The sequence below is a fragment of the Ovis aries genome, chromosome 24 (assembly GCF_016772045.2).
Source record: "Ovis aries strain OAR_USU_Benz2616 breed Rambouillet chromosome 24, ARS-UI_Ramb_v3.0, whole genome shotgun sequence".
NCBI classification, from domain to species: domain Eukaryota; kingdom Metazoa; phylum Chordata; class Mammalia; order Artiodactyla; family Bovidae; genus Ovis; species Ovis aries.
The window spans coordinates 2964812-2988787 of NC_056077.1; the positions used below are offsets into that span (position 1 = coordinate 2964812).

At 54.7% G+C, this 23976-nt stretch overlaps 1 protein-coding gene across 2 annotated transcripts; it reads left to right on the forward strand.

The window, feature by feature from the left end:
- The first annotated feature begins 8629 nt into the window (after positions 1-8629).
- On the forward strand, positions 8630-19388 carry MMP25 (matrix metallopeptidase 25). 2 transcript variants are annotated; one of them, XM_060405937.1, is made up of 11 exons: positions 8630-8860; positions 9181-9333; positions 9770-9902; positions 11447-11582; positions 11690-11982; positions 16494-16670; positions 16751-16832; positions 16996-17078; positions 17429-17581; positions 17666-17923; positions 18089-19388. In XM_060405937.1, exons 2-11 carry the CDS (start codon positions 9244-9246, stop codon positions 18355-18357), a joined length of 1674 nt encoding a protein of 557 aa, XP_060261920.1. In that variant the 5' UTR covers positions 8630-8860; positions 9181-9243; the 3' UTR covers positions 18358-19388. The 2 variants fall into 2 exon arrangements, with proteins under 2 accessions (XP_060261920.1, XP_027817554.1); XM_027961753.3 differs by lacking the exon at positions 8630-8860 and having other exon boundaries at positions 8948-9333.
- Positions 19389-23976: the final 4588 nt, after the last annotated feature.

Consider the following 23976-nt stretch of genomic DNA (forward strand, 5'->3'; position numbering starts at 1 on the left):
CAGGGACAGGTTTCTGTCAGTGTTTTTCCTTTGAACTGGCCACGTTTCCTGTCTCTTTGTTTGCCCTGTGATTTTTGTTGAACACTGGACATTTAAATCTAATAATGTGGTAACTCTGAAAGTCAGATTCTCTCCCTTCCCCAGGGTTTGTTGGTTTTTGTTGTTGTTTGGGAGCTTTATTATTTTTATTTTTTTTAATGTTATAGGCTGTCTGTGACTGAAGTGTGAACTTTATATGTTCTTAGGTCTTCTCTGAGCCTTGGGGACACACAGTTACTTTCTAATTTTCCCCATGGATGTAGGGTTTCTTTCTTTTTTTTATGCCCTCTTCTTTAGTGTCTGACTCCCGAAAGGGAAAAATCGAAAAAAGGCGGTGAAAAAGGGGTCCGGCCCTTTAAACCCTCACTTGGGAGGGAGGCGGAGGCTACAGCAGGGGGCAGGGGCTGCAAGAATGACTTCAGCCCCCTCTGTCTGCACCTCGGTGATAAGCTATCAGAGCCCAGATCCCCCACCCCTGGGGGACCAGTTTGTTTCTGCTCAGGTCCTTTCTGGAAGCCCTCCAGGTCGGGGATGGGCGGGGGCTACCGGACTGAGAGCTGACGGGGATGCCCATTTACTGTCGGATGTCCATTTACGGTCGGAGGCTTCCCCTTGAAGTTGGAAGCCTTCAGGGCTCCAGAACAGTTCCATCAGAGAGACTCTGCCCTGCAGTTGCTGCCCAGGTGGGGAGACAGATTTCTGGTGCTTCCTGCATCACCATCTTCCAGAATCTTCTCTGATCCAAAGCCTTTTGCACAAGAGTGGGAAACTGAGGGGGGAGAGGCGGGGGGCGGAGGAGAAGGGAAGTTCCCAGCACTCCTGGACACAGGGGCCTCACTCACTGTGGTACCAAAACTCTGTGTATGAAGCCCTGACTCGGCTGCAGTTAGACTGAGAGAACAGCACAGAATGGCAAGAGCTCATGAGCTTACGGAAGGTGGGATGTTTGAACAGGCTTTATGTGAGCAGTGGTATCTCCTCTACCTAACGTTTCATGGGAACGAATATTATGTCCTATTGGGCACATTTCCCCTACCTGGTATCGTAAACTCCAAACCTATAGATGAAATCACAGGGTCTATGGAATTACGGTAAAAGTTCTACTAGTTGGAATTCTACTAATTGGAATAATCAGTCAGACTTTCTGTGAAGTGCCTCTTTTACCTGAGTGCAATTATGGGATTGAAATGAAAAGATTTCAATGAAATTTTAATTTCCATGAAATTAGAAGACACTTGCTCCTTGGAAGAAAAGCTATGACCAACCTAGACAGCATATTAAAAAGCAGAGACATTACTTTGCCAACAAAGGTCTGTCTAGTCAGAGCTATGGTTTTTCCAGTAGTCATGTATGGATGTGAGAGTTGGACCATAAATAAAGCTGATGCTGAAGAATTGATGCTTTTGAGCTGTGGTGTTGGAGAAGACTCTTGAGAGTCCCTTGGACTGCAAGGAGATCAAACCAGTCCATCCTAAAGGAGATCAGTCCTTAATATTCATTGCAAGGACTGATGCTGAAGCTGAAGCTCCGATATTTTGGCCACCCGATGTGAAGAACTGACTCACTGGACAAGACCCTGATGCTGGGAAAGACTGAAGGCAAGAGGAGATGGGGACGACAGGGGATGAGACGGTTGGATGGCGTCACTGACTCAATGGGCATGAGTCTGAGCAAGTTCCAGGAGTTGGTGATGGATAGGGAAGCCTGGTGTGCTGCAGTCCATGGGGTCACAAAGTGGGACATGGCTGAGCGAGTGAACTGAACTGAACTGAACTGAATTATGGGATTGACACTGTATTTGACTGGGGACTGTTTCCCTTAAATGGTACTGTGAAACAGAAGGTGTGCAAATCTGAATTTCAAGCAAGGTTATGTGGACAAGCTAAACAGGAACCAGTAAGATTGCCCGAGTCCACACAGTGTGGAATAGAAGGCGGGGTGCTGGCTCAGACTAAATCTCTGCACAGTAGCCCTATGTGGAGTGTAGACTGTGGCTTAAGGCAAAAGCCTGTGAGCATGCCCAGCGACGACTACTGGGACTTTAACTAGAGAGTTTCCAGGGTTATTTACTACAGTAAGTCGCCTACATATGAACAAGTTCCATTCCAAGAGTGCGTTTGGAGTCCAAAAAAAAGCTGGCCTAGGTACCCAACTAACACAATCAGCTATGCAGTCCTGAACTGTAATGGTCTTATAATACTTTTCACTCAAATAGTATAGTAAAAACCAAAAAAATGAAAGAAACATTTTTAATCTTACCACACTGTACCCTGAAAAGTACAGTAATACAGTGCAACAGCTGGCATACAGGGGCTGGCATCAAGTGAACAGGAAGAAGAGTTACTGACTGGAGCGGGGAGAGGAGGCGGGAGATGGTAGAGCTGAAAGGTTGTCAGCAATAGGAGACGGACGGCAAGCTGTAATGTCACTCGCGCCTTATGTGACTGCATATGCCAGTGTGCGCTTGCATCTTTGAAAGTTTGCAACCTGAAGGTTCCTAGGTAGGGGATTACAGGACCTAGTTTTCAGACGTTAACTGAAGCTACCCTATGACTAAAGGACATACAATGATCTTGAAACCGGAAATATCCATAACGTCTAGGCAGATGTCAGAAAAATGCTCCAATGGAGAGGGCAGTGCCCAGAAAAGTCCCCTCATAGGACGGAAGTCGTTTTCCCAGGATGGTGCTGCCCGCGGAGACCGACAGGAGCAGGGAGCCTCTTCTCCGAGGACTGAACGTGCCACTGTGTGAGCAGTTCTGAATTCCATCTCTGGACAGCGAATGCTCCATTAACAGCTCTTAAATGACCTTCAAAGAGCTGCTCGGCCTGTGGACAGTAGTTCCCAGGTGAACAGACAACCTCGTCTTTGGAAGGTCACCACTCTGACCAAAGAAGGTGAAAACAGGTCAGCCTGGTGGGCTGAACTGCAAGCTGTTTTCCGAGCTGTGATGGGAGAATTGGCAGTGGTGAAATTTCCTATGTTTTGGTTTCTACAGACTCACAGTCAGGCAGGAGGGTGATGGAAAGCTAGCTTCTTAAAGGGATGCCTGGGGACTTCCTTGGTGGGCCAGTGGTGAGGACTCCTCTAACTTGCGCTTCCACTGCAGGGGCCTGGGTTTGATCCCTGGTTGGCGCAATAAGATCCTGCAAGCTGAAAGGCCAGGCCAAAAAGAAAAAATTAAAAATAAATAAATAAAAGGATGCCCATATGGGGCACAGCCCTGTGGAAATCACGTTGGAAAGTTGAGGGCACTTGTAAGTAGGATTTGACACTTCAGTGCCCATTGTTGGAACCCTCTTCCAGCTTAATCAGCAGAGATTCGGTGTGTTCACTTAAGGTGGCCACGACCTGGACCCATGAAATAAGTGGGCATGGGACCCCTGCAGCAATACTGAGATGGGGCTGAATCTGGACATGGTCCTCTTGTACCCCCTCCTGAGGTGGCACGTTCTCTGGGGGGCAGGCCTGGATCATAACTGGCAGGTGAGACTAATGCTGGTGTCCTGGGGGTGCACATGGGTCCTGCCTGGAATAGACCCCAACTCTGGAGTGGGCTTTGCTTACCCAGGGGTAGATACAAATGCTCAGAATGACATAAAAGATCTGGAACAGAACACTGTGCCAGTGTGCGTGGCCGGTCATCATTTCTTCAGACCGAGGACCACACTTGGTTGCCTGTGATGTCCAGAGTACCCGTTTGGTAGGGAACTGGAGCGAGCAGTTGAAACACTAGTTGTTTAAAATAAGACCAGCCGCCCCTGGCCTCCAGTGCGGGGTGGCTCCTCCTGGCTGCCGCCCCTGGCCTCGGACCCGAGGTGTCTCCTCCCGGCCGCCACTGGCCTTTGCGAAAAGCAAAGGAGAAAAGGAAAGATATAAGCATCTGAATGCAGAGTTCCAGAGAATAGCAAAAAGAGATAAGAAAGCCTTCCTCAGCGATCAATGCAAACAAATAGAGGAAAAGAACAGAATGGGAAAGACTAGAGATCTCTTCAAGAAAATTAGAGATACCAAGGGAACATTTCATGCAAAGATGGGCTCGATAAAGGACAGAAATGGTCTGGACCTAACAGAAACAGAAGATATTAAGAAGAGGTGGCAAGAATACACAGAAGAACTATACAAAAAAGATCTTCACGACCCAGATAATCATGATGGTGTGATCTCTAATCTAGAGCCAGACATCCTGGAATGTGAAGTCAAGTGGGCCTTAGAAAGCATCACTACGAACAAAGCTACTGGAGGTGATGGAATTCCAGTTGAGCTGTTTCAAATCCTGAAAGATGATGTTGTGAAAGTGCTGCACTCAATATGCCAGCAAATCTGGAAAACTCAGCATGGCCACAGGACTGGAAAAGGTCAATTTTCATTCCAATCCCAAAGAAAGGCAATGCCAAAGAATGCTCAAACTACCGCACAATTGCACTCATCTCACATGCTAGTAAAGAAATGCTCAAAATTCTCCAAGCCAGGCTTCAGCAATACCTGAACCGTGAACTTCCTGATGTTCAAGCTGGTTTTAGAAAAGGCAGAGGAACCAGAGATCAAATTGCCAACATCCGCTGGATCATCGAAAAAGCAAGAGAGTTCCAAAAAACATCTATTTCTGCCTTATTAACTATGCCAATGCCTTTGACTGTGTGGATCACAATAAACTGGGGAAAATTCTGAAAGAGATGGGAATGCCAGACCACCTGACCTGCCCTTTGAGAAATCTGTATGCAGGTCAGGAAGCAACAGTTAGAACTGGACATGGAACAACAGACTGGTTCCAAATAGGAAAAGGAGTACGTCAAGGCTGAATATTGTCACCCTGCTAATTTAACTTATATGCAGAGTACATCATGAGAAATGCTGGGCTGGAAGAAGCACAAACTGGAATCAAGATTGCTGGGAGAAATATCAATAACCTCAGATATGCAGATGACACCACCCTTATGGCAGAAAGTGAAGAGGAACTAAAAAGCCTCTTGATGAAAGTGAAAGTGGAGAGTGAAAAAGTTGGCTTAAAGCTCAACATTCAGAAAACGAAGATCATGGCATCTGGTCCCATCACTTCATGGGAAATAGATGGGGAAACAGTAGAAACAGTGTCAGACTTTATTTTGGGGGGCTCCAAAATCACTGCAGATGGTGATTGCAGCCATGAAATTAAAAGATGCTTATGCTTTGGAAGAAAAGTTATGACCAACCTGGATAGTATATTCAAAAGCAGAGACATTACTTTGCCGACTAAGCCTCGACATAGTCGAGGCTATGGTTTTTTCTGTGGTCATGTATGGATGTGAGAGTTGGACTGTGAAGAAAGCTGAGCGCTGAAGAACTGATGCTTTTGAACTGTGGTGTTGGAGAAGACTCTTGAGAGTCCCTTGGACTGCAAGGAGATCCAACCGGTCCATTCTGAAGGAGATCAGCCCTGGGGTTTCTTTGGAAGGACTGATGCTAAAGCTGAAACTCCAGTACTTTGGCCACCTCATGCGAAGAGTTGACTCATTGGAAAAGACCTGACGCTGGGAGGGATTGGGGGCAGGAAGAGAAGGGGATGACAGAGGATGAGATGGCTGGATGGCATCTCCGACTCGATGGACATGAGCCTGAGTGAACTCCGGGAGATGGTGATGGACAGGGAGGCCTGGCGTGTTGCGATTCATGGGGTCGCAAAGAGTCGGACACGACTGAGCGACTGAACTGAACTGAACTGAAAGAGCTGGGTTACAAACCTCCACTTGCAACACAGACATGAGTGTGGCCAAAGGAGTGTCCCCACTGGGGGCTGTCTCTGTTTTTCTGGTGGATCTGGGGAAGACAAAGCAGGGAGAAATGCAGGTCAGACTATGCAGTTTTTGCCAAGGCAGGAAAATACCCATATACCACCTCATTTTTTGTTGTTGTTTCCCTTCATACCACTTTTTTTCTTCCCATCTGGCTTCCCAAGTGGCGCTAGCGGTTAAGAACCCACCTGCCAATTCAGGAGACATAAGAATTGTGGGTTTGATCCCTGGGTCAGGAAGATCCCCTGGAGGAGGGCATGGCAACCCACTCCAGTATTCTTGCCTGGAGAATCCCATGGACAGAGGAGCCTGCTGGACTACATAGTTCATAGGGTAGCAAAGAGTCAGACACGACTGCAGTGACATAGCACACACCTGCTCCTATGATCAGGGCTGCAAATACAAGTGCCCAAGACAGCGATGAATCCCAAATAAGAGACAGAAACACTACTTCAAACCTTATGTCAGAATTCCTAAGTGCCTGCTGGGGCAACGTACGCCTTCACCCCCCTGACAGTGTCGACAGCGAATGCAGCTACAGCGGTACTGTTTAAAGATAGCTCACCAGCTCCAAGGCTGCATCCTGAGCCCTGCACCTCCCACCTGCTTCTGAGACAAAAAGGAGCAGGCTCTCAGAGACAGGCTCCCTGGGGAACTCTTGTGTACAGACCAATGTGTAAATCAACACTTTGCTTTTCTTAAAAAAAAAAAAAAAAAAAAAAGCTCACCAGTTGTGCACCTGTGTGACCACAGCCTCTGTGGGCCAAGGAGGGAGACACCGACTGGACTAGCATCGCTGCCTGCAGTCTGGACCAGGACAGTAGCCCAACCTAATGTCCCTTCCAAAGGTGGAAGCCTTTGGGGAATCAATGCAGAGAAAGCGGAACAGGATCTGTATAGAGAAGGCGGAACAGGAGCTAAGAGTAAAGATAAATTAATTATGTCATGAGGGAAAGCCAGTATTACATTAACGCCTTGAAAGAGGCTCAGAGCAAGAGATGATATTATCTCTTAGCTCAATTACAACCAGATGCCCGGAAGGGTGAAGCCATTTGTTCCAAGACTACTCTTGCTTTTGGAACCTGACAAGATCGGATGGACGACTGCAACCTCACCCTGGCTATGGATGGGGGTGATTGCTGACTGCGTGGAATTCTGTGACACGACAGTGTCTTTCAAGTTACATATTGTTTTTTGGGGGGGTTTATTTGGCTGCACTAGTTGCAGCCCGTGGGATCTTTAGTTGCGGCATTCAGGATCTCATTCTCTGACCAAGGGTAGAACCCTGGGCCCCTTGCACTGGGAGCACAGTCTGAGCCACTGGACCACCAGGAAAATCCCAGTGTTTCCCTGAGTTCTGTGAGCTGGTCTAACAAATAACTGAATCCACGGAGGGGGAAGGCATGTGAACCTCTGACTTGCAGCCAACTTGGCTGACCTAGGGTGACCTGCAGACCTCCTGCCTGCATCTGAAGCGGGGAGCAGCTTTGCAGGCCTGAACTCTTAACCTGTGGGATCTTAGATAACTCTAGCTATGGTCCGAATTGAAGGACACCCTGGCTGGTGTCACACAGAACTGCCTGACATGGGAAGAAACCCCACACATCTGGTGTCAGAAGTGTTGTGAGTGTGGCCGTGTGTGAGAGCAAAGGAGACCCAGGAGGAGGAGGAGGGGACGTTTTCATTGCACACGGGGATCCAATATGGACCGAGCTGTGTCCCTAAATTCATAGGTTGAAGTCCTAACCTCCAGCCCCTCAAAATGTGACTGCATTTGGAGACAGGACTATAAAAAGGCAATTAAGGTAAAATGAGGCCGTTGGGGTGGGCCCTCGACCAGCGTGACTGGTGTCTATGAGAAGCGGGGATATGGACACAGAGACACCAGGGTTGCCTGGGCAGAGGAAGGACCACTGAGCCACCTGCAAGGTGAGAAGCCTTGGGAAAAACACCTTTGCCTCCAGAAGTAAGGAAATAAACTGCTGTTCAGGCCTCCTGGTCTGTGGTGGTTTGTTCTTGCAGCCCCAGCGGCTCGGCACAGGATCTTGATGTTTTCGTTTGCATCTCTACCTTGCTAATCCTGCTCACTGTTTATTTTGTTTAAAACGCACACGGGGGTCCCATCGCGGCCCAGCTCTGCAGACCGCCTCCCCCGACAGGAAGTCCACCCCCGCTTCCTCCTCATCTTTTTCCAGCTGCTCGGCCTCCCAGCACCCGGCTCCCCGCGGGCGTGAGCGGCGGCTCTGCCGCCCGGGTCTCTTCCCATTCGCCCCCTCCTCCACGCTGCGCTCCGACCGACCTGCCACAGGCGCTCCAGCTCCTGCGAGGATGTCGTTTAGTCTCTAAGTGGTGACCGAGTCTTTGGGACCCTCTGGACTGTAGCCCGCCAGGCGCCTCTGTCCAAGGCATTTCCCAGGCAAGAATAGTAGAGTGGGTTGCCATTTCCTTCTCCGGGGGATCCTCCCGACGCAGGGATCAAACCTGAGTCTCCTGCATTAGCAGGCGTATTCTTTACCACTGAGCCACCTGGGAAGCCTTGCGAGGATTTTAAAAGCCCAGTACCTGCCCCAAGGTAGTCCCCGGGTCTGGGATCTAGAGACGCTAGGACCTCGGCGTGGGAAGCAGAGACCCTCGCAGCCCACGTGGTTAGGGGAATTAATTCAGGGACCACAGGCAGCCCCAGGCGCGCACACCCGGGCGGCGGGGGGCGGGGTGGGGGAAGTGCGGGGCCGGCAAGGATGCGCGGGGGGCGTGACGCGGCCCCGTTGAGGGGGTGGCAGCCCAGCCGCCCGCTGCCCGGAAATCCCCCAGCCTAAGCCCCGCCGCGCGCCCTGGGGTCTCCAGGAAGGGCGGTGGGGGGAGGGGAGGGCCCCGAGCCGCCCCTCCCCCGGGCCCGGCGGCGCGGATCTGAGAAAGCAGAAGCGAGCGGCCCTCCGGAGAGTCCCATTGGAGCAGGGATCTGGGAAGAGAAACTTGCGGCCGGGCCCTCTGAAGCCCTCGGGGAGGCCCTGGATCCGGTGGGGTCTTTAGCCATCACCGACGACGGAAGGTTCGGCCCTGGCTCCCAGCCGCGCCGTCTCCGCCCGCCCCGCCCCGCCCCGCCCCGCCCCGCCGGGCTAGCGGCTCCTGTCCGGACAACAGGCGGTCGGCGCCGACCGGACCTGTGCGCACCCCCAGGAGCCCGCGCCGCTGACCCGGAGCCCGTGCCCTCTCAACCTTCCCGGCCCTCGCCTGGACGCCCCAGTACCCGCCGCATCGTACCTCCCAAGGTCCCAGATCCCCGCACGCCACCTTTTCACCCCCTCGCCCGCTTCTCGTACGCGGTGCCAGGTCCCCTGAGCCTCTCCGGGCCCCCGACCTCCTCCCCAGATCTCCAGGGCGGCGCGGGGCAGGTCCCCGGGAGCCCAGCCAGCCACTGGGGAGGAGAGCGCCATGCTCCGGCTCCTGGTCTTGCTGCTCCCGCTGCTGCAGCCGCTCGCGCGCGCCCGGGAGCCCTCGGCGCAGGACGTGAGCCTGGGCGTGGTGAGTGCAGGGGTCCGCCGGCTCCGTTCTGCAACAGAGCTGAGAGAGGGGAGCCGGGGCCTGGACTTCTGGGTTCAGAGAAGGCTGGGGACGCTTTCCAAATGTCCAAAGAGTGACCGAGGATAGAGACTGGGCACCGGAATCCTTGGATTCGTGACCGAGGGTGGAGACTGGGGACCCGAATTCTTGGATTCCTCAGGAGGCTGAGGGCCAGAATTTGGAAATCTGAAAAAGGGTTGGGGTGGAGAGGTGGGCACTCTTGGCAACAGATGAGCACTAGCAAAGCCGGGGCTGGAGGGCCTGGACCTTGAGGTAGGGAGCAGACGTTCCCGGGGCTGGCCGTGCTTGGTGAGTGGTGAGGCTTCCAGGATGGTGGTTGGATGGGAGAGTCCTTCCAGGAGCCTTTCTGCTTCCCCTGTTCCCACCTCTGGTCTAGGACTGGCTGACCCGCTATGGCTACTTGCCGCCCCCTCACCCTGCCCAGGCCCAGCTGCAGAGCCCTGCAAAACTGCGGGATGCGATCAAGGTCATGCAGAGGTTTGCTGGCCTGCCGGAGACAGGCGTCCTGGGTAGGTGGCCCCCAGCCCTGTCCCCACCAACTGCAGGGTCTAAACATCTGCATGTAGCTGAATCACCAGGGCTGTGAACATGCTGACCTCAGGTCCCAACCCTGGAGGTGCTAAGACATTCCTGTTTCAGTAAATATTTATCAGGAATCTCTTCCCGATGAACTGACATGTGAGGTCATTCCAGGCTCCACTGGTATAGTGGTGAACGAGGTAGAGGAGGTCCCCACTCACATGGAGCCTACGTTCTAGAGGGAGAGAGGCACAGAGCAAGAACAGTGATGAGTGTTCTGAAGAAAATAAAATGCTAATGATCCTCAGGGGCTGGTCGGGCAGGGCAGGCCCCTCTGAAATAGGTCACGTGAGCCGGGAGGAGCTCATGTGACATGAAGAATTCCTAGGACACAAAGAGGGTGAAACAACCATGGGGAGATGTGGGAGGCGATCTCGCAGGCCGGTGCAAAGGCCCTGTGGCAGACACAGGCTTGCATGCCTGTGATGAAAGGTGGACTGCAGAGCTAAACAAGAGCCTGATTAGGGACCAGGAAGGGTGTTTTGGTTTGATTTCAAAAGTGATAAGAATCGCTGAGAGGGTTTGAAGGAGGGAGGCAAGGAGACCTCATTTACAGTTTAGAGTTTCCTCTGCTTACTGGACTTCCCCGGTGCCTCAGACGGTAAAGTGTCTGCCTACAATGCGGGAGACCTGGGTTCGATCCCTGGGTTGGGAAGATCTCCTGGAGAAGGCAGTGGCACCCCACTCCAGTATTCTTGCCTGGAAAATCCCATGGACGGAGGAACCTGGTGGGCTAAGAGTCGGACACAACTGAACGACGTTTATTTACTGCTTACTGGTGGAGAATGGAGAGTGGGGAGCACAGAGACCAGTGTTCAGGCAAGGATGTGATGAGAACCAGTGAATCCAGAATGTGTATTTCAGAGACAGAGCTGAGAGGCTCCTCCATTGGGTTAAATGAGAGGAAGAGGGAAGCAGCGGGGTCCTGTCCAGATGCGAGGGAGGTAGAACCTTCTGGTCCCAGGATGTGCTTAGTTGCTCCTCGCCACCTCAAACGACAAGATGAGGTTGGACCTTCACATGGAGCCGAGAGGACTGCTGGGAATGGAGCTGAACTGGGGAGTGGGATTCCAGAGACCTGACTGGCCCGGGGACTTTGAACTTGACCTGGATGTGATGGGGACTCGGGAGCTAGCCTCCCAGGGGCTTCCAACCTTTAAGAGAGGCGTTCTCCCGGCACCCCCAGGGTTCTTTCTCTAGAGTCCAGCTGCCAGGACTCAGGGAAGCGGGCCACCCATATCCTGGCCTGAGACTCTTGCGTCCATCCAGGGCCAGGTGTGGAGGGTAATCGTACCCAGAGGGCAGTGCCATAGTTTGGTACAAGCTGGTGTTCAGAATCAGACAGCCCGGCTCCCAGTGCAAGCTGTGGGGCCTTTGTGAGCAAGTGTCTGGAGCTCTTGGAGACTCAGTTTGCCCATGGAGGATGCTAGCTCACGCCTGCTGCTGATCCCCCGTCTGCCGCAACCTCCTGCAGACCCGGTGACGGTGGCCACGATGCATAAACCCCGCTGCTCGCTGCCCGACGTGCTGGGGGCGGCGGGGCTGGTGAGGCGGCGGCGCCGGTACGCTCTAAGCGGCAGCGTGTGGAAGAAGCGGACACTGACGTGGAGGTCAGTCCTGGCGCCCTCTCGACCACCCTGGGGCTGCCCTCTGGGCCCCAGCTTCATGTGTCTACCCATTCTCCTCAGAGCCCCTCACTCGGCCCTCCTCTTTCCAGGGTCAACTCCTTCCCCCAGAGCTCCGCGCTGAGCCAGGAGACGGTGCGGACCCTCATGCACCATGCCCTGACCACCTGGGGCGCCGAGTCAGACCTCAGGTTCCAGGAGGTGGGTTCGCAGGGGCCCACGGAGCCTGACATCCTCATCGACTTTGCCCGGGCCTATCACCAGGACAGCTACCCCTTCGACGGGCAGGGGGGCACCCTGGCCCACGCCTTCTTCCCAGGGGAGCACCCCATCTCTGGGGACACGCACTTCGATGATGAGGAGACCTGGACTTTTGGGTCAAAAGGTACCATCTCCCCTCTTCTGAGAGGTCCCCTGTCCAGAACCACCTGTCCTTAAGAATGTCCTTAAGAATGACGTTTATATTACATTTACCAATGGAGGCTGTATCAGTTGGGCTTCTCCAGAGAAACAGAACCAGTAGGATGGGTGTGTGTACTTGCGTGTGGAGAAAGTGATTTACTCTAAGGAACTGGCTCAAAGAATTGCAGAGCCTGGTGAGCTCCAAAATCTGTAGGGCAGGCCTGCAGGTTGGAAATTCAGGAGACTTGATGGTGCAATTTTCAGTCCAGTATTTGCAGAGCAAGCCAGCTGGAAACCCAGGCAGGCTTTCCATGTTGCAGTCTTTGGGCAGAATTTTTTTTTTCTCCAGGAAACCTCAGTTTTGGTTTTTAATGCCTTCAACTGATTAGATGGGCCCCGCCCACACTATGGAGGATAATCTGCTCTACTTACCGTGGCTTATAGATGTTATTCATGCCGATAAAATAACCTCCACGACAACATCTTGACTGGTGCTTGATCAGGCATTGGGGCACCCTAGTCTGGCCAAGTTGACACAGAAAATTACCCATCACAGAGGGGAAGTCCAAGTTGAGGCTGAGGACTCAAAAGGGCAAGAACACGGTCTGCCAGTAGCTGAGTCAGAAGAGTAACTGGCAGTTGCTACACAGGGTGTCACAATTACGCGGAATCACAACAGAGGAAGTCCTTAAGCCTGGGGGTGCTCACACGAAAGCTGGCTGAAGGGACGGGGACTTCCTGGAAGCGGTGACTTTGTTTGTTTCACATGTAGACAATGTGTGCCAACTAGTACCCAGGGCCCACTCTCCTGGAGTACCAGGGTGGGGATGGGAAGGGACACATAAAGCACAAGCCAGTGAGCTCACTGAGGCCAGAGGAGTCAGAGGTGGGGGTCCAGGGGTGAGGAACAGCCTGGGATATTTGGGGCTGGAAGGCACACACGTGCTGTTGGGAGCAGACCAGAGAGGATGGAGGGCCAGTCTCATATGATGAGAGGGGTCTGGGAGGACACGTGGTGGGGTCTGGACAATCGAATTCCAAAGGCAGTGGGAGCTGTGGAAGGTTTTGCATTCCAGAGATACTGCTGGCTGCCGTGGGCGTCAAGATGGGGACGGGGAGGCAGGGAGGTAGCTGGGGGTCCAGGTAAGGGGGTGGGTGCGGAGGGCAGTGGCAGCTCAGAGGGGAGTCCATCAGGATGGACAGAGATTGGGATCTGATTGGATTCGGAAGCAAAGGGGGTGAGGATGGCCGGGTACCAGCCAGGTTTCTGGCTCAAAGGCCCTGGAGGATGGTGTCCCATTAATGCAGGTGAGAAGAGGGCGGGGAGGAGGAGCAGGCTGGGGAAGGCAGGTGAGTTCGGGTCGGGGCTTGTGTTTGCAGTGCTGAGTCGGTGCAGGTGGTGCGTTGATGGTCTAGTATCTTGTGCTAGAATTTGGATCCCTCCAGCTTAAGTCAGGTTTCCCAGAACTGGAGTGCAAGAGGAAAATTCTTCTGCAAGCAGTTTTGGGGGGCACGTTCTCAGGGGAAAGGAAAGCAGGAGAGACGTGTCGGGGAGGGAAGGGGGAGAAGCTAAGCTAGGATGTGGTCTCAGCTGGAGAAGAGCCTGACCCCGCAGGGAACTCTCTGGAACGTAAATAGTGCCCCAGGGTTGGTTCTGCCTGGAGGTAGGGGGCCCAGCTCTCCCACTCCCCATCCTTGCAACTGCTGGGGGAGGCTGGGCCAGGAGGGAGAGCCATTTGCTGGGGATGGGTCCTCAGGCTCTGCAGAGGGACTTAGGTGAGGTGGGGATAGCAGACACAGATCCGCTGCAGGGAGGCTGCGTAACAGCATTTAAGAACTTGGGGTTGAAGCTGAACTCAATTCAGTGTTCCTCCGCCTGCTGCTGCGTGTGCCAGTTACTTGGCCTCAGTGGGCTCAGTTTCCTCACCTGAGGAATGGGGATAATAGTATGTACTGGTCCCACGGGCTTGCAGATGAAACGAGTAATTCACCTACAGCTCTTAGCACACTGTTTACTGTCGGCCACTATGATCTGGGTCTTCCAGCACATTTGAGAGTTGGTGGTACCTGGGGGGTCAGGTTCCAGGAGAAGGTAGAATGTGAAGACCAAGTTCAGCGGCGCGGAAGTCTCACAGTTAAGGGGAGCGGGGCAGGCGGAGGGTGGGGGAGGGATGAAAGCAAATGGAGAAAAACTAGGTTGAAAGGTGATTAGGAAGACAAGTGAAGGAGGAAGTGGGCAGCAGTGAGCAGGGCTTCAAGTCATCCAGTAAGTTACTTATGGTTGGATCTTGCCCTGTGGGGACAAAGTGACCTTAGTGCCCAATGGCTTGGTGGGTGGAGGGAGAATCCAGACCACATAGGCATGAGAGGAGCTGAGCAACAGAAGGCTGAGTTCAGACCGCTGACCAGAGAGCTTGCTGGGGGGAAGCGGGGTGTGGATGGTGGGCAGACAGGTCCAGGGGGTGTCCTAGGATGAGGGAGTCTTGAAGACCCAGGGAGAGTGGATGAGCTAATAGAAAGAGGTGGGGGATGAGTGCGTGGATCGTGGATTAACGGATGGATCAATGAGCTGATGAACGGACACGTGGGTGGATGGAGGGATACATGGATGCAGGCATGCAGGAAGGCAGAGATGAACGGATGGGTGGGGCTTTGTCGTTGTCCTGGAGGAGGTGAGTGAGGCAAGGATCTCTCCCAGGGCAGGGCAAGAGGCAGATGAGCTGCGAGGGGATGAAGCTCTGTGCCCCATGCACAGAAGCTTGCCGATGACACAAGCAGCCTGTCTTGATGAAACAGGAAATTTGTCATCGAAGAGTTGCGGGCTGGGGCTGGGACTGGGTAGCACCTGGAGGGGCTTTGAGTCTGGGTTTGAGGGTGAATGGGGGGAGCAAAAGAGCTGCCCGCTGAGGCCATGGGTGAGGGTGAGGGGAGGTACAGAGGACCCCCAGAGCCGAGCGGAGTCTCTGCGGCTAGATCTGCCGCTGCCGCTAAGTTGCTTCAGTTGTGTCTGACTCTGTGTGACCCCATAGACGACAGCCCACCAGCCTCCCCCAGCTGGATCTGCATGGTTGTGTAATTTCCCTAGCTGAATGGCGTGATAAGGGTGCAAGGAAGGGGTGTGGCCAGAGGAGAGGCAAGGACGCTGCGGGGGGGCAGGTGGTAAAATAGGAAAAAAGATCTACCTGATTAAGACACCAAGTGTCCTCCATCCAGTTTCTTAGAAAAAGCTCTCAGCGCGTATTGAGAAAAGCCACACTCAACGTGGGAATTCAGCAGTCCTTATGAGTTTGACTAAGACATCTGAAACCACTGCTGAGAAGCAGGACAGCCCAGCCAGGGTTCTGGCTCTGTCATGTAACTTGACCGCTCTGTGCCTCAGTTTCCTCACCTGTAAAATGAGGGTAGGAGGTAGAAGTAACTGAGGACAAGCCTTTGCTGCTCTGCTTATGACTCTCATCTTGTCCTTAGATTCTCACTCAGTGGCCTGGACGGGTGGAGAGAAATTTGCTTTTCAGTTTACAGGTTACTTCCCATCATTGCATTTTCACCACTGCTCACTCTAGTTGGAGATTTCCATGACGGTAGATCAACCTGGGGGTGGCGGGGGGGGGGGCGCCACTTTTTTTCTCTTGCTGTCTCTGTGCCTTCTTAGCTTCTCACTGGCTCAGGAATCAATGAGGAGCTGGGGTTCAGCCAGCAGCTGGGAGCATGGAGACAGCTTGGTCCTGGCGCCTGGGCTGGGTCCCCAGGGAAAAGCCTCCTGTGGTCAGAGAGGTTGGGCACCATGGTCAGTGGGCTGTGGTTGGAGAGTGCCTGCTAGAGCTTCTGAGAGATGCAGGCTGCAGGGGTGGGGGGTGGAGGCTGTGGGAGGGAGAGATGGAGCGGAAATAGAGGACTGGGGGTCCTGGGCACTAGCTTGGTAGGGATGGAGGGAGGGAGAGGGGGCCATGGAGTCTGACCTACCTTCCCTGTGGGTGGGAGTGAGAATGGTGCAGAGGGGCAGGGCCTCTGGAGCTGTGAGAAGGGAGTTTCCCCAGAGCTGGGGCTCCCTCTAGAGAACCACACCCCCAGAGAATCCTGCTTCCTCTAGAAAGTTTCCTTTTTTTTTTTTTTTCCAAAGAATATTCATTTATGCGTTTGGCTGTGCCAGGTCTTCCTTGCGGCCCTCGGGATCTTGCAGCCTGCAGACTCTCAGCTGCAGCCCTTGGGATCTAGTTGCCTGACCTAGACCCCCTGCCACACTGTTTCCATCCCCCCGGATGTGTAGCACTGCCAAACCAGGCTACAGGAGACGATCTACCAAACGTGCTCCCACAGAGGAGGGAAAAGATGGCTCAGGGAGGGGGTCTGCGCAGAGGTGGCCACGGCCACGGCCACCTCGGAGCGCCTCCTGGCTGTTTGCGTCCACCAGAAGGCCCCTTTCTCCGGGGCTTCCTGGGGGAGCTAGGGGTGGGGGTGGGGCCCGGCTCCAGCGCATTCTCCCTTCCTCCCCAGATGGCGAGGGGACGGACCTGTTTGCGGTGGCAGTTCATGAGTTTGGTCACGCCCTGGGCCTGGGCCACTCCTCAGCGCCGGACTCCATCATGAGGCCCTTTTACCAGGGCCCAGTGGGCAACCCCGCCGAGTACCACCTGTCCCAGGACGACCGAGAAGGCCTGCAGCAGCTCTACGGTACCGGCGGCTGGGTGCTCGTCCCCGGTGGCCTCTGCAGTGGCGTCAGGGGACCCAGGCCTGTAACACTCTCTCCACAGGCAGAGCACCCCAAACCCCATATGACAAGCCCACGCGGAAGCCCCTGGCTCCTCCCCCGCCCCCTGCCCTGCCGCCGGACAGGTGAGTCCTCTCCAGGTAGGAGGCTTTGGATGCACTCCCTAACCTCAGGGTCCTCTTCGAGATGGGCAGGTGAGAGTCTCTGCCTTGTAGGATGTAGTCAAGGTTAAATAAAAGGAGCGGGACCCCGCCCCTCCTCTCCGCTCACCTCTCTTTTCCTCCCCAGCCCCTCACAACCCCTCCCTGATCGATGTGATGGCAATTTTGACGCCATCGCCAACATCCGAGGCGAAACTTTCTTCTTCAAAGGTAAGTAACTTCCATCTCCCCGACCCCATACAGCTGGCTTCACACCCACTTAGAGTGACCCGCCGCCGGGACCCCGAGGGTCGCAGGGATGCCGGACTTTCAGTGCCCCAAATGGGAAACTCCTGGCCCAGCCGGTCACCCTAGAGCCCCTGCAGCCTTGATTTTGGATGGACCTGCGCCCTGCCCCGCCCCCAGCGGTGGGAGGGGAAACCCACCACTGTGTCCCAGCCACACCCCGGCAGGCGTGGGGGTGCGGGGTAGCGGATGGGTGTCCAGAGGGGTGACCTGCCGGCTCATCTCACGCCCATAACCCACGCCTTCTTCCTCCCCACACTCGTCCCCCAAATCAGGCCCCTGGTTCTGGCGTCTCCAGCCCTCAGGACAGCTGGTATCGCCACGGCCCGCCCGGCTCCACCGCTTCTGGGAGGGGCTGCCGGCCGAGGTGAAGGTGATTCAGGCCGCCTACGCCCGGCACCGGGACGGCCGGATCCTCCTCTTCAGCGGTCAGTCGGACCCCGGTGTGCGGGGAGGAGGCGGCTAGCGCGGGGCATGCGCAGCGCGGCTCACCGGCCCCGCCCCGCCCGCAGGCCCGCAGTTCTGGTCGTTCCAGGACCGGCTGCTAGAGGGCGCCGCGCGCCCGCTCACCGAGCTGGGGCTGCCCCCCGGGGAGGAGGTGGACGCCGTGTTCTCCTGGCCGCTCAACGGGAAGACCTACCTGATCCGGGGGCGGCTGTACTGGCGGTACGACGAGGCGGCGGCGCGCCCGGACCCCGGCTACCCGCGCGACCTGAGCCTCTGGGAGGGCGCGCCGCCGGCCCCCGACGATGTCACCGTCAGCAACACGGGTGGGAGAGCTCGCGCTCCTGGGGGGCCGGGCGATGGGGGCCCAGGGGCCGTGGGGTGGTAGGGCCTGCAGAGCACTGGGTGGGGGGAGAAGCGGTGCGGAGAGAGGGGTTTGGAGGGTGGGCAGGCGTGGACCAGCCCCTCCAACATCTCCTCCCTCCCCGCAGGTGACACCTACTTCTTCAAGGGCGTCCACTATTGGCGCTTCCCCAAGGGCAGCATCAAGGCCGAGCCGGACTCCCCCCAGCCGATGGGTCCCAAGTTCCTGGACTGCCCCGCCCCCAGTGTGGGCCCTCGGGCACCCAGAACCCCCAGAGGGACCCTTAAGCCCGGAGACTGCGACTGTCAGTGCGGGATCAGTCAGGCTGCAGGGCGGCCTTCGGTGCCCCTCCTGCCTCTTCTGTCCCTGCTGGTGGGGGGCCTGGCCTCCCCCTGAGGGGGACCTGCGGCTGCGCGGAAGGGAGTGGATTGCCCACGGGGCCCCCGCGGGTTGTGGCTGTGGGAAGTCTGTCCCAGGGGCGGGGCTCAGGCAGGATGCAGCTGGGGATGTCCGGGGAGCTAAGTCCAGGAGGGCAGAGACACAGGGCTGGCCCTGGCACTGAACGCCCCCGAGTGCGGCCTCCTGGGCCTTCCTCCCCTGCCCCTGGCCATGACCCCGCAGGACTCTCGTTTTCCCTGTCATCTGGCCTTTCCGGGAGCTCAGGCAGCTGAATTCTTGCTGCCCAGCCCCGCCTGCCGACAGCAGCTGTCCCAAGTGCTTGGCTCTTTATAGGACAGCCCCACTGCCCACTGCCAGCTGAGCCTGCTCTCCAGCCTCTGCTCTAATGTTTCTCATCCTGTCCTGCCTCCATGAAGTGCCAATCGAAGCACATTGGTGGGGTCCCAAACCCAGCTCTGAGACCACCCCTGAGCATGTGTCCCAAGTCCAGGGTGACATCCATGGTTCACACGTGGGTGATGCTCCTCAGATGGCCCCTGTGGCCATCCTTGGTTGCTCAGCATGCTGGTACCAGAGCCGGCCACATTCAGTAGGACACCCTTCTGCTCCTAAAACACCTCTCCCACCTCCACACCTGAGCCTCTGCCGCCCCCTCCAGAATCCCTTGGCTCCCATCAGCTCGATGCTGGTGGGAAGACAGTGGACTGGTCCCCTCTCGGCCTGGGGTCACTGCCTCCTCAGTGCTCCTGAGTGACAAGTGGGTGGAACCTGAGCCACCTCAATGACCCACTCCCCACTGAATTTAGGATCTAAATGAGTGCCTCTGCAACTCTGCTTCTGGAATATTCCACACAGGATGACCCAGGAAGGGAGTTGCCTGGTGGTCCCCTGGTTAGAATCTGGTGCGCTCACTGTCATGGCCTGAGTGAAATTTCGAGTCCCAGAACTAAAATAATTCAAGCTGTTCGGTGTGATCCAAGAAAAAGAATTACCTAGGGAACTTTAAAAATGCAGATTCGATGTCTTCACTGTGAATCCTCACTCTGGGTCTGGAGCCAGGAATCTGCATTTGAACAAACTGGGTGGTTGATGTGGGGATGGCGGGGGTGGGGGGGTGGGGGGGTGGCTCCGATCTGCAAGGGACCAGGGCCGGCAGCTGCCTTCCCTGGTTTCTGACTTGTGTGTCCCCTCCATGTTCTCCACCCAGGGGCCACCCTCTTCCTGTGTTTACAGAGCCCACTCATGGCCTGGGTGAGAGAGGGTCACCCCCATGGGTGGAGGCACATACCCACCCTTTCTTAATGTGCCACCAGCCTCAGCGGGCCCACAGTGCTGCCCAGAGCTGACCCAGGGGCATGGAGCACAGTGAGATCACAACCAGAGGAGGATGACAGCCAGGTGTCTTCAACCAGCCAGGGACCTGGGAATTGAAAGGCACCAGAAGCCATCTGGGCCTCTGTCAGGACCCTTTCTAAGTATGAGGAGGAGGAAACTTGTATTCAAAAGGCTTGTCAGCCCTGAAACAGGACAATAAAAATAACAGGAGAGAAAACCCTTCCTTTCCTCGGAGCAGTGATGGAGCCCCAAGGTGAAGTTTGGTGGCAGGAACGTGACAGACCCGAATCACGGTTTTACAGATGAGGCTGGAATCTGGCATTGATGGGTGTCAGGGTGGGTGAGAATGAGCTGGGGGGCAACCAAAAGTGGGTTGGAGGGGTCCAGAGAGGGATGTCCCCTGTGACATCTGAGGCTCCTTTCACTGCGACAATGGACATTTCTCCAGCCTCTCAGACTTCATGAAGTCTAACAAAAATGCCACATCATATTGAAATATGTTTTTTAAAGAATGGAAAATGATGCAAATTATTAAAATAAAAACACTTAAAACTTTAGTATTTCAAAGGGCAACACCGGAAAAGTAAAAAGACAACCCACAGAATGGGGACAAAAGTTTGCAAATGATTCATCTGATAAGGGCATGGAGCCAGAAAGCATACCACCCTTGTGTGTGGTCGGGCATGCTCAATGCTCTCTCCATGGCCCCATAGACTGTAGCCCCCCGGCTCCTCTGTCCATGGGGTTGGGCAAGAAGATTGGGATGGGTTGTCATGTCGTCCTCCCAGGGATCTTCCCTGACCCACAGATTGAACCCGGTTTTCTCACATTTCAGGCAAATTCTTTACCGCTGAGCTACCGGGGAAGCCTCAGGAAATAGTCCAGTGGTACCTCAAAAAGTTAAAAACAGACTTAGGGATTGCCTGGGGTGGGCCCTGGAGGAAGATGGCTCAGGGGTGCAGGATGGTTTCTGGAGATGATAAAAGTGTTCTGATATTGCTGGTGGTGATGGTTGAGTAGTACTGTGCATTAAATGAGGCACTTTCCTGGGTGAATTATATGATATGTGAGTTACACCTCACTAAAACTCTATAAAGAAAATGGTTCATCCCACAGTGAGACATGAAATGCCTTTCAGGAGGTGGCCTTCCTGAGATAGATGGAGATAAGGCCTGGAAATGAGGCGTGTGGCTGAAACTAGTAAGCCGCTCAGCCATGTCTGACTCTGTGACCCCATGGCCGATGCAGTCTGTGGAATTCTCCGGGCCATGATAGTGGAGTGGGTTCCTTTCTCCAGGGGGATCTTCCCGACCCAGGGATAGAACCCAGGACGCCTTGCATTGCAGGCAGATTCTCTACCCTGTGAGCCACCAGGGAAGTCTGCAGCTGAAGCAAGAGCGGTTCTGTTGTCTCCCTCCCGCCCTGGAGTTCTGAGCTGGCTCAGGGAAGGATCTGGACCTCTGGGTGTGGGAAGGGAGTTTCAGACAACTGAAGGGCTCCTAAGGGGCAGGGGATGCATCTGGGTCTGGTGGACCCAGGAGAGACTTTCCCTGAGGAGCGGGATTTGTAGGTTGTCCCCATGGGGTGCACACGGGTGGCCCATCAGGAGGCCAGTTCCTCTTCAAGGATGTTAGACACTGAATCCTGTTCCCCTAAATTCACACAGTGAAGTCCTAACTACCAGCACCTGGGGGTGGGTCTTTACAAGGAATCAAGTTAGCATGAGGTTCTTAGAGTGGGCCCTAATCCATTAGGACTGGTGACTTTATGAAAATGGGGAATTAGGAGACAGATACTTCTCTAGGGAGGGCACCATGTAGACCGGGAGACAGCCATCTACACGCCTAGGAGAGAAGCCTGGAACACATGCTTTCCTCAGGGCTCTCAAAGCAACCGCTGCCTGCTGACGCCTTGATTTCAATTTCGAGGCTCCACTGTGGGCGTAATGTGTGTTGCTGAGTCCCGGCTCTGTGGTTCTTGACAGATGCCAGGCCATGGCTGTGAGGGGCTGTGGTCTCAGGGGGAGGCTGGCCAGGCTGTAAGCAACCAGCCCTGTGGGCAGGCCAGGGCAGGGAGACACCTGCCACTTCGCTTTGGATCCAGGGGTCCCCATAGGGCTCAGCTCCCAGACGGCCTTCATTCCCTCCTGAAGGCCCCAGTCTGTGTGCCAGGCAGCCCAGTCCCCTCCTGTCAGCAACTGTGCCAAGCTGTTTGATTCTTTAGGGACGGGGCCCACCATCCATCCCGGGACACTGAACCCCAGCCTGCCTCTCTGGGCCCTGAAGATGTTTCTTACCCTGTCCTGCTTCTGTGAAATCCAATCAACCCACATTGCTGGGGACCCCAAATCAGCTCTGAGAACACCCCTGATCACCGTGCTCCAAGTCCTGGGTGACATCACTGGTCACACATAGATGATGCTCCACAGTCGGCCCCCATGCACCCTCTCTCCAGTCAGCACACTGGAGCCAGAACTGCCCACTTTCAGGGGGACACTCTCCTGCACCTGAAACCCCTCTCCGCTCCTCCACACCTGAGCCTCTGACAGCCTCTTGGGAACTTCTTGGCTCCCATCAGCTCATGCTGGTGGGAAGACAGTGGACTGGTCCCCTCTCAGTCTGGGCTCACTGCTTCCTCAGAGTTCCTGGGTGATGAGTGGGTGGAACCTGAGCCACCTCATTGACCGCCTCCCACCCCAGACTCATCACAAATTTCAGGATCTAAAAACCAGTGCCTCTGCAAATCTGCTTCTGGAATATTCCGCACAGGATGACCCAGGAAGGGAGTTGCCTGGTGGTCCACTGGATAGAATCCGGTGCTCTCACTGTCATGGCCTGAGTTAAATTTCTAGTCTCAGAACTAAGATCCCTCAAGTCACTTGATCTTGGGAAAAAAAAAAAAATAGAGCATGACCCTGGAAACTGAGAATGCAGATTCCATGGCCTCATCTGAATCTACACTCGGGGTCTGGGGACAGGAATCTGCATCTGAACAAGCTGGGTGGGGGTGGGGGTGGGGCGTGGGCCTCCTGGGCCAGCAGCTGCATCTCTTTGTCTTGTGGCTTCTCTGTGTCTCTGGCAATTTCTCTAACCTCTTCCTGTGCTTACAGAGCCCAGCTGCTGGCCTGGGTGAGAGAGGTTCACCCCCATGGGTGGAGGCACATACCCACCCTTTCTTAATGTGTCACCAGCCTCAGCGGGCCCACAGTGCTGCCAGAGCTGACCCAGGGGCATGGAGCCCAGCGTGGTCACGACCAGACCAGAAGGATGACAGCCAGGTCTTCAACCTGCCAGGGACCAGGGAATTGAAAGGCACCAGAAGCCATGTGGGCCTCTGTCAGGACCCTTTCTAAGTATGAGGAGGAGGAAACTTGTATTCAAAAAGCTTGTCAGCCCCAAAGCAGGATGATAAAAATAACAGGAGAGAAAACCCTTCCTTTCCTCGGAGCAGTGATGGAGCCAGGCTGAAGTTTGGTGGCAGGAACTTGACAGACCAGAATCAGCGTTTTGCAGAAGTGGCCGGAATCCAGCAGTGATGGGGGACAGGGGGGCTGAGAATGAGCTGGGGGGCAACCAGAAGTTGGTTGGAGGGGCCCAGAGAGGGATGTCCCATGTGACATCTAAGGCTCCTTTCACTGCAACAATGGACACTTCTCCAGCCTCTCAGACTTCATGACGTCTGCTTCACAAAAATGCCACATCACATTGAATTATGTTTTTTAAAGAATGGGAAGTAAATGATACAAATTATTAAAATAGAAACACTTAAAACTTTAGTATTTCAAAGGGCAACACCGGAAAAGTAAAAAGACAACCCACAGAATGGGGACAAAAGTTTGCAAATGATTCATCTGATAAGGGCATGGAGCCAGAAAGCATACCACCCTTGTGTGTGGTCGGGCACACTCAATGCTGTCTCCATGGCCCCATAGACGGTAGCCCCCCAGGCTCCTCTGTCCATGGGGTTTTCCAGGCAAGAAGATTGGGATGGGTTGTCATGTCGTCCTCCCAGGGATCTTCCCTGACCCACAGATTGAACCCGGTTTTCTCACATTTCAGGCAAATTCTTTACCGCTGAGCTACCGGGGAAGCCTCGGGAAATAGTCTAGTGGTACCTCAAAAAGTTAAAAACAGACTTAGGGATTGCCTGGTGGTGGGCCCTGGAGGAAGATGGCTCAGGGGTGCAGGATGGTTTCTGGAGATGATAAAAGTGTTCTGAAATTGCTGGTGGTGATGGTTGAGTAGTACTGTGCATTAAATGAGGCACTTTCCTGGGTGAATT